An 11,235-nucleotide genomic window follows, 5' to 3' on the forward strand; every position below is an offset into this window, starting at 1 on the left:
TAAGTGACTTCATAAATTAACAGTGACTTGTAAATTGCTCGAAATAGAAAAATATATTCTTTTTACAAACTTGTCATTTTCTGTTTCCTTCTGTTCTTATGTTCTGTATATTGAAAGCAATGTTTTTAATAATCTGGTTCCTGTTAATGTTATACATAACATTTCAATGATGTATTGGAAAGAGTGGGCCCGAAAAGACATGTGATTCTTTCATTTTAGATGATATGAGAAGTCATGAGATATCTTTTCGGGAAATTTTACCCCTCTGTTTTTAATCACTGTAATTCATCGCAATTTTATGGAGACCATTAATTATTCTTGGCTCAAAGACAAATATTCATATTTAAAGCACAAAGAGTTTATATATATGTTTATATATATATATATATATATATATATATATATATATATATATATGCACTCATTGGAATTGACTGTAATATTGGAATTCAACAGGTTTAGGCATATCCCAGTTTTGAGTGCTTTTAGAAATGTTAAATGATCAGTATCATACGACTTAAGCCGCTGATTTAAAAGAAAAAATATGAAGAACTCACTTTGAAATTATTGTTTGCTTGCCCCAGTGAAGACTAGTAGAAGCGATGGGAATTTTAGCTTAAAATGGTCCTCAAGTCGTATTTTTCTTTTAAAGGGAACAAAAATAAATACAACAACAACCGTATATCCCATGGAAGATAAGACAGTGTTTCTACCGAGACCGAAGAAGCGTTAATTCACCCTCCAAAACCAACATGCTAACAAGCAGTATGACAAGGAATAACCTAATTATCACACGATGGAAATTAGATTTTTGAATTGCCTGTGGATGTGTTCCGTTTGAAGTAAAAACAAGTATAAGATATTGTCAGTTTATATGAAGTCCTCCCTTTGTTTCAAGTTATTGTGAACCTTAAGGCTATTCCATCTTCGAACGAAGTATAACATAATTACAATTTCATTTCAAGATAGAAACACTAAAACCATAAAAACGCCAATGCGGAAATGAAGAGACGATCGCGCCTGTCACTGGTACGTGGTAATTTCGTGATGGAATATTATTTTCAAACTTTTATGTCAATAAAATTTCATCGTGTATTCAAACTCTCTCCTTCGAGGAAATGGAAGAAAATTGGGTTCTTGGTTATATTTTTGTCATGTTTCTATTGTACTAGTATACAGCAAATTACTATTCGTTGTGATAATAACCAAAACTTGGTAATTGAAATATTTCATCATGACTATATCTATGTATAACTTTCATCAGTTTATTTAAGCAGTGTTTGTATCTATATCCTCTATTACAATATATGTTCTGGGGTCCGTTGCAGAAAGAGTTGCGTTAAAACGCAAGTCAAAAAATCAGTCGCAAGTCCCAAATGCGCGCTGTTGATTGGTTGAAAATCAAGTTGCGCATGATTTTTAGAGTTGCGATTGATTGCAACTCTTTCTGCAACGGGACCCTGTATGTGTGATTGAACTTCTGCTTCTTAGTCCAACTAATACAGCTATTGCAATTGAGTAAAATAATTTAACTTTAGTTGTATTCAACATCGGTCCCTACCTACATTAAGCATGCTAAGAAACAGTCATGGTCATACCGCCGAATCCAGATCCAGAACGACCGATGGTATGTCATTGGAAATAACTCAAAGGGCTGTGTTGGTGAGGGGTCACTTTCACCGGTTGGACGGCAGTATAACATCCTTCACCTTGTACTTATTCATACTTGTTCATTATTTATTCAGCTAAAGGCCTATCATGTAGATAATTTTCTGTCAGTTGTCTATTGATATTCATGTTGCTTTAGTCATGTTGTTTGTTTATGAATAAATAATAGAGAAGTGAATATTTGGTAAAATGTTTGATTTTCTGTTGGCTTAATTTTCTGTCAGTTGTCTATTGATATTCATGTTGATTTGGTCATGTTGTTTGTTTATGAATAAATAATAAAGAAGTGAATATTTGGTAAAACGTTTGATTTTCTGTTGGCTTTATTGGTAAAATCTTAATCGCCACTGGATTATTTTACCCACTGCTTGATTTCACTTTGTCCATAAACAGATAAACACATAATTATGTTCCTATTTCACCCGATATAGCATAAAGTTGAATTAGAGTAGGATTTCTTTTAATTGGTGATTTATGAATTTGTTTTTGTGTGTCTTCGTACAGGAGGAAATTCTGATCAGAAGAGAGCTCGCCTTGAAATCATCCGAGCTCCAGCCAGTCCATCATCAGCTAACCCTGCCCCATCTCACAGCCCAACCTGCCTACCAAGTCAAGACCATCGAGTATCTTCGCCAGATACACGGAGTCCACGTAGCGTCAGTGCAGGCACCATGTCCCCAACCAAGTCACTATCACCAGTGGCTTCTCCTAGGATAGAGTCCGCAGAGCAGAGTGAAGGCATCAGGGCACCAGGCTTTGGCATGATCCAAACAGGATCTTCAATCGATTTCGAGCAAACCGATGGAAGGAGGTTGGGGTTAATGCAGCAGCAGTCTTCGAACACTGCGTCGGCTGCAGCAGCTCTTGCGTCAAGCGTCGCTGGGCAATCGGGACTTGGCACCGGGAAGGGCCAGCGACCACCGATAGAGGTTCTGTGTCGGTTGTTCCCAACGCAGAAGAGAGCCGTGCTTGAACTCATGCTCCAAGGCTGCGATGGCGACGTAGTACAGGCCATTGAACAACTCCTAAATTGCCAACGCGAAGGGTCTTCTTCTTCGTCATCGTCGTCGACGCCGTCAACAGCGTTGACCACAGACTCTGTCACGTATCCAACGACGACTACCACCGTTCCGTCTGTGGCCGAGCCACCATGTATCGCCCATCGCCCATACTTATCTACAACTCCTGCGTGTACCGCAGGACTTAAATCTGCTTTCTCTCCCCTCACCGCTTCTCACGACAAGACTTTGATTCAACCACCGGTTACCCATGCAGGGTTACCTCCCATGAGGTTAGCGTACCCGTCGTATCCCCGGGGGATCACGTTCTGGAACCCTTACACTTCGGCTATGATCCCAGCTGCGTTTGGTGTCCAACAGCAAGCAGAGTGCCACTTCAACGGTATCATGGGAGGACCAAGGAAAGACAACACCAGACCCAACGGTGCTTTCGGTGGCGGAAGTCCATGGTAAGTCGCAATGGTTTTCTCAAAGGCACAATCCACTTCCCGTTACTTCCGGACAAGTGCTAAGAGAAAATGCATTTTCCGCTGAATTCTTCTCACAATTTACGTGAATATATTTCCTCAAAGACGGATAAAATGAAAGACAAACTTTATCCAGAGTGGGCGTAACTCCTTTCTGAAAGACGAATCAGGGACGCCACAAGAGCCTTTATTTTATGTTAGAAGGAGATATAGGGACCAAGATCAGAGAATAAATCTTCCACTTAGGGGAAATCTATACAATATGTTTGCAAGAGATCGGGATGTTGTGTGTACTTATCCCTGAAATATCCCCGTACTAAAATGTTTACTTCATAATCATTCAGAAAGTTATGATATCATCATTATTATCATATTCATGGTTTTCTTCAATATTCAAAATTTTATACTTTTGCACCACGCTAATAACCTAACTTTGTGAAGTCTTAGGGAGGAATGTCTTCGAATAAAATCTGTTTAGAATCTCTGCATGGAAAACATTTTCTAACTCTTTAGGCATTTCTGTTTAAACAAAAATTTCTCGTTCCTCCGCTTATTTCATTAGTCAAATTGTACAAATTTATATTCCGTTATATCATTCCAGTACATTGCATTCTCGTGAGACATTGCAAAATGACGATTCCGATGGCATTTTAAATCTCGAAAGAAGAAAGTATAACCCAACGGTGAAAGATGGAAATAGAAGCAATTCATGGTAATAGCCTCTAAAAAAATCTATATTGAACCTGTCAAAAATGCAGTCATTACAGCCCAATCTTTTCGAGGGAGTAGAACATAAAAGAGAGATGAAATTGGCGTAAAAGTAGTCGGGTGGTACATTGATAGTGAAAGTAGTCATCATGCGACAAATAAATGCGGCGTGGGGTTCATTTGCTTTCTCCAGGAAATTAGTTCCACATAAAATCAAGGAAATGTATGATTTAATTGCTACACCTTCTGACTGTTTAACTTTTTGTGTTAGTACACATTGGCAAATCTTTAACCCTACTCAGACGGCAAGGGTCTCTTGTCCACTAAAAAGCGAATGTAAGGAATTCGTGGCAGGGGACTGGAAGGGTTTATGACTCTGAAAGCGAAGGACAAGCAACCGTGATTTGATTAAAAGTCTGCTCATTTGAATCAAAGTGTTGCTTGTAGCTCGAAAATGCGAGAAATTGTGCGATTGACTCGAAGTATTTCTTCGATAAACTGGAAGCTGGCGGGTACATGGAAACAGAATAAGAAGTCACATCGACTGTGATTCATGCCTTATTTGATAATAGCATGGATGTTTAGACCGTTTAGTGCTAAACAGTTTCCCCAAGATTTAATTTGTTTACAAAGGTCCAGTGCCACAATGACACAAGTTGCGTCAACAATCGTGAATGCTTCACGAAGGAAAAACGTTATCCAACTCTGCGCGTATCCTATTCTGGAAATATCTCCTTTGACATTTAAACAATCTAATTTAAATAATCAAATCGGGGGTAATTCAAGTGAAAAAGCACGCACATATTATAATATGATTGCCCCTTTTCAGCCTATGTTAAAGTAATGTGGCGGTGCATATTACCAACTTCCTATTGTAAGTTTAAATCGACTTCATTTAAATGTTAAACTGAACCTCTTAATTATCATATTATTTAATGAGGCCGACAAAATGTCAGCCCTCGTTCCTTTGTACTTTCCCTGTTCGGAGTGCATATTTATATCTGAATTCATCGTTTGTTAAATTGATTTTCTTAAAACAGGTAAAAGGAATAGATGTTGTAGAATGAATTTTCCACCCCTCCTACCCCCCCCCCCCACCCTGCTCGTCAAGAAAGAAGCAATCATAGATTTGGATTCATTTCGGTTTATTGCAAAAAAAACTTTCCTAGTTAAAAACAGTCGGGAGACAGATACAAACAAAGGATACAAAGTAGACACAAATTCATAATTTGATAAGTGAAGCAAAATTAATGTACATGCCACAAAACACTCAAAATATTTCAAGGAGGCACGTTTACAAAAGTTGAAATAGTAAGGATACTGATATTGTGATTTTTTAATGCTTGTTTACTCATTACTGGACACAGTATGGGATTTTTTTTAAATAGTTTTACCATCATCTTTTAACCCTTCATATGACTTCTATAAACAAACTGATAAATTATATTCTTAATGAAATAAAACTATGGCGTGTACGGTGTTGTTTCTTTCATTTACATTTAAGAGATTGTGAATATTCTTTTTAATTCGTTGGCCTCACTCATTTATGTGTGAATAATATTCGATTTTTACCTCAGTACACCAGTCGTCCGAAGGAGCCCGTGTTACAAAGGGTTGCGTTTGAACCAATGCACAAAAATAGAGCGTAAATCCCAAATGAACCTCGAATCTTTAAAAAATCAAGAAAAGTTTGAGTTCGTAAGTGACATTTAATTACAAAACTTTCTGAATCGGGCCACCGGTCAAATGTACATGATGTTTGTCTTGTATTATAAACATACATCGTGATCTTATATTATTTATCCCCTTTGTGATATGCATCCTTATGATCCGAAACGGTCATGTAGCCCTGTGCCACGTCTTACAAAGAGTTGCGATTGATCCGATCAACCACAAATAGGGAAAGCCAGAATGTCATCATCTGAATGCACAAATATTAAACTATTTTTCTAGATATGATGTGTACACTCTTAGAAAAGGTTTACACAATACTGGGTACAATGGGAACATGCATGTTTGCCGGGTAAAATGATACCAAATACGTTGTAAATTTTACGCACTGTTGCGGTGAATCTCTTAAAGATGCATTTTGCCCAATATGGGGGTAAAATAACCCAACAAACATGCATGTTAACTTTCTACACAATAGTGGGTGAATTTTTACTCAATCTTTTTTTAGAGTGTATTAATACATTCATTGCTTTCATGAAAAAAGAGGGGTTTCTCTGTGTTTACAAAGGACATTGCGCAAAAGTCCTGTAGGAAAAAAATGACACTGATGGTTTTCCATACATTTGAGTTTGATCGGATCAGTCGTAACTCTTTGTAAGACGGGAACCTGGTGGGTGTTTCGTAAAGATGTTTGTAAGATAAGAGCGACTTTAAGAACGACTGGGTTTTCCTTTCTTTTGGTAAATGGTATACACCATTGGCGATGGTTTAGCGTGTAAGAAAGGTTCACCAGTCTTTCTTAAAGTCGGCTTAACTTACGAACAGCTTCATGAAACGACCCCTCCTGGAATATATTTGTGTTCACATGTACCTTTGCCATGGTTATAAATCCAGCTTCCATTTCTGTTTCTTGTGTTTCCTTCATCTCTCAGAACCTCACACACCATTCACCATTGTCAGCTGAATTCGCGAAAGGTTCAGGAAGAAACATGTTCTCCTACATCGAAGGTCTCCAAGTTGTGAGCTTACCTGATACCGGACTGGGATTAACTGTGAACTGTCCAATCTTTCTAAACATCTTGGTTGTCATTGCGTCCCAGAGTCTTGGCACATGATCAGGCCATGGAGCTATTAACACAGACTCCATGATCAGACGGAACATCACTTTGAACAGGAATGGGTTATGTTTTCCAGCAACGGAAGTCTCCAAGTTGTGAGCGTACCTGATATGGACTGGGATTAATTGTATTTTAAAAATCTCCACAACTTTTCTTAACAAGGTAACATCCAAGCTTCTTGGCGCTTTATATGATGGAACATCACTTAGGACAAGAACAGACTATGTTTCCAACAAAGGATATCTCTAAGTTGTGAGCATACCTGAAATAGATGGGGATTAATTGAAATGTGTTCATCTGTTCTGAACAAGGTAGCATCCCAGTTTTGGGGGCAAATCGTCTGATGGATCTTCACTTTAAACACACCGAGGATTTTATTGATTCATGGGACAGTTCATCCGAAAGGATGTTTTCTTTTCAAATGAAAAGATATATTGATTATTGATGAAATAGTTTGAAAAGTTTTATGTCATTTTCACGCTACGGCGCCTCGTGTTCATCAGCAATTTGGGGAAGCTGCGTCTATAGCATTCTAATTGACTTTTTCATTTTACCTGCGGAATTCATGTTGTAGCTGTGGACATAACTTTTTAGAAAAAAAGGAAATTAGACCTGTTTCTACTGGTGAAAATTGAAATGCTGTACAGAAATCCACATGATTATCGCTATAAGCTACTTAATGCGTAAGCATATTAATTTCATCATTGCAATATACTACCGAGAATGTTTATTTCTTTTCTTATTTCATCGTTGCTAAGAATGACTTTTTGTTATCCAAACCAGGACGTCTATTAATTTAGCATATTTAGGCAGGAGTGATCACGTCGATTAGAAACTTTTTTTTCATTTCTCTTATTCATATTCATTCTGCTTTGTACTTTGTTTGAAATAAAGAAGAAGAATAAATTCAATCATAAATTCAATCAAACAACACGGTCGTGAAATATCTTGTAGTATGGAGTCTGCTGCCATATTGAGTTGGTATAGCCTAAGGGTGGAAATCTCTCCCCAAAAGTAGGGGGACCAGAGACTGGAAAATTTGACAAGCAAAAAAAAAGGGGGGGGGGGTTAACACCCAAAAAGGTAATCTCGTCAAAAATACATGTTTTATTTAGAATTTGAATGATGTATTTCTTTCCATCATAAAAGACCAAAAATAGTAGGGGGACATTTGATATTGTGTCCTCCCTACTATTTTGGGTAGGGGGCGCACCCCCCCCCCTGTCCCCCCTGGTATTTCCGCCCATGGTATAGCTCAACTTTGTTGCCAGATGAGCAACAAATGCTTGTAAGACATAAAAGAAAAAACACTTGATATTAAATATTAATACTTCATATGGTACTCGTGCGTAGACTTTCGAACCCATGTTATTCGGATTTAGGACCAGGCTCCTTGGCCGCAGTTGTTCACGCTAATGTGAGGGCGCAGTCACATTCCTCCTATATGGGGTCGTACGGGGAGTCGAAAGCAACCGTTTTGTTCATTTTTATTCAAACCACCTATATGTGGCTGGTACAAAAAAATGTTAAAAACGGTTGATTTCGACTCGCCGTACGCCCACCATAGGGGAAATGTGACTGCGCCATAAAGGCCCTGCTATTTAATGTTCAACAACAGGGACTAGTTTAAAGGGTGACATGATATTTGCTCCGGTCTTAATATCTAAGAGGGCATAGAGTTAGGATTGTTAATAATAGAGTTTTCGGTTCAGAATAATGTAAAGATACGGATTAGAGTTTTTTTTTGTTTTGACGGGTAGAATTTATGCATGGCTTAACGTGCAGATTTTCCATCGGAGCAATTGTCGCCGATGGTGGTATAGGACACGATTTAATAACAGCAAAGTTTAACATGATGATATATAAACCGCGTCAGGATCTTTAAATGTGATCATAGATCCCACAGTGTGTCCAGTGAATATTGGGGAAAATTTTTTTTCCCTCCTGACCATCAGGAGCCTGTTGCATAAAACTTTTTACCTGAGAAAACTCTGGTAAGAACTGAAAACTAAGGTTAGTCTGATTTCTGCCATTGACTTTAACACAGGGCAAAAACTCCGATAAAAAAAACCTGAGTTTTCTCAGGTAAAAAGTTTTATGCAACGGGCCCCAGGACTACTTAGCAATAATCCGACCTGCTTTTATTCATGTCCAAACAACATGTGACTTTTCTTGATACAAGCACAACCAACTTTGGCAGAACTAATATCATCTTTTAATATTCGAAATAGCCAATGCAGTGGCGATTCACATTATGAAAGTATTCGCATGATACACAATTGGTAACTGTCCATTAAATTCTAGAATTACTGTGTCACCCTTCTTCGAACTTTGTATGAGGGCGAAAAGAAAATACACCAATCGAGGAATAAAATCTTTAAAAATACACCTTAATATGTCTGCACTTCTTGGTTAAAATAAAATGGTTCAGCCAAGTAAGAAATCTTATTTTCACTATCTAAACGACCTTGAGTGTAAATTATGTATTCAAGTTAATTCCCCACAAATGCAATGATTGTTCAATAATTTACAAATGGAGCTTGTTACGACTATCAGAAAACAGCCAAGAAGCAAAATTAAATACCACCAAAGGTTTGTGATCACCTTTTGATTAAAGTACATAAGTTAAACAAATAGAATTGTGTTCTTACTCGTTCAGAGTAAATATATGAATACTAACTTTAAGTAAGGCCGGTTAACTGTATGCTTTAAGACCAGAGTCGACCTGATTTGACTTTAAATCGTAAATTGTCGTGTGCTTTGACTCATTACGATTAGGAATGGAATTCTAGCAACGGCCTCGGATGTGTAAGTTTAAGTTTATACCACGTACAGCAATGGCCAGAATATGGTTCATATTTTTCTTTCATTTATTCTTTTTGTTTGCATATTAATATCAAATACTTTAATGGGTTTTACGACTAATCGAGTCACGTGAGTATACGCGAAACCCAGAAGTACGTGATTTATATCTTCTTCATCTGTTGATTTTGACTGACGATCAGTCATATTTGACTATTGTCGCCATAATCGTATCCATTCATATTAAGTAAGGTATCGTGCATGGAAGGCACAAAAAGGAAATTTATTTTGTTAAGCTCGACCATGTAGTGGAGGATCATGAACTTTGCTATCTTAAAATACTCAGAAAATTTGAAGATTCACTGTTTTTCCCTTTCTCAGGCGTTCATACATTCATACGGAAGGGGTATCTCTCTCTCTGCATGAAATAAATGATAGAATTACGTTGTTGAATATAGAATAAACTTGTTGAAAATTGTAATTGAATGTATTCGTCTCGTTCATAAATAAGGGCAGTAAGAAAGGTTGCCTAGAGTGACAAAAAATAGCTAAGACATTAATTAATGTTTTTTTTTGTAAATATTGTATTTCTCCAGAAACGGATTCAATGTAAGTAATAAATATAAGTATCTGTTAACAAATTAGATTTTAGTGTCTGTCTTGCATTGCTTTTAATGAATTCATTTACAAGCTAAGAGATGAGTAGGTAAACCATGAGCGAAGGAGGGATGGATTGAATGAATGAATGGATGGATTGATGAGTGGATGAATTAGTGAATGGATAAATGGATGACGAATGTATGAATGAATGAATGAATGAATGAACAAATGGATGGATGAATGAGTGAATGGATAAATGGATGTATGAATGAATGAATGAATGAACAAATGGATGGATCATGGAGCTATAGCTCCATGGATAGATAAATGGATTGATGAATGGTGAATGAGTGAATGGATAAATGAATGTATTAGTGAATGAATGAATCGATGTTAGGATGGATGGAATGGTAGGCGGATCATGAATGAACGAACGAACAAACGAATATGAATGGAAACGATGAAAAAGAGTATATGAAATTAATGATAGGAACGATAATCCCAAATTCATAATTGAATGAAAGTCGTCAATGAAAATCCGAACAATTCCCTGACGGTTGCACTTTCCGAGCATGCAATGTGACTATTTATACACTTGTTCACCACAAAATCAGTTTAACAAGAATTTATTGGCTTCGGGCAATCTCAGCACACACCAGCTATTAAAAAGGCCGAGTTATGGAAAGGGGGAGGGGGCTGATGGTAGACTGTGAGGGGAAAAAATGTGGACTTGAGGTGTTCTTGAAAGGCTACTTCTAATTATGGCAGGTTGAAATGTTTTAGCAGCGCATAATGCTAATTGAACATGATCGATGCATGAAGACAATGTGTTGATCTAGCACCCCTTCAGGCCACACCGGATGTGTGCGAGGAGCTCGTTTTTTGGTCATGAACACGGCCGGTGAGCGCTCTTAATTCGGATCTTGACATGAAGTTTGGCTCTCACTGACAGCTCCTCGCTGTGCAGACAAATTGATTCCCACCCCCTAAATACCTCAGCCATCTCGACCAATGTCACTCTTCTCCTTTTTTGCTCTCAACTTTTCCTTGTTAATTATACTCTTTTTCATGTCCGTTTCTACATCTCTCATTTTCCTTTTTCGTTTCCTCTCCCCCCCCCCCACTCTCTCTCCAACTGTCTTTCCTTCTATCTTACCCTCTGTGATTTTTACCTGATGTTTC

At 37.7% G+C, this 11,235-nt stretch overlaps 1 protein-coding gene across 1 annotated transcript; it reads left to right on the plus strand.

Annotated features, from left to right (window-relative positions):
- The first annotated feature begins 1,572 nt into the window (after positions 1-1,572).
- On the plus strand, positions 1,573-10,097 carry LOC129271327 (doublesex- and mab-3-related transcription factor A2-like). Its single transcript, XM_064106561.1, has 3 exons — positions 1,573-1,627; positions 2,173-3,136; positions 6,466-10,097. Coding segments are annotated over exons 1-3 (1,020 nt in total). The 3' UTR covers positions 6,467-10,097.
- Positions 10,098-11,235: the final 1,138 nt, after the last annotated feature.

Source organism: Lytechinus pictus, chromosome 11 (genome assembly GCF_037042905.1).
Source record: "Lytechinus pictus isolate F3 Inbred chromosome 11, Lp3.0, whole genome shotgun sequence".
NCBI lineage: Eukaryota > Metazoa > Echinodermata > Echinoidea > Temnopleuroida > Toxopneustidae > Lytechinus > Lytechinus pictus.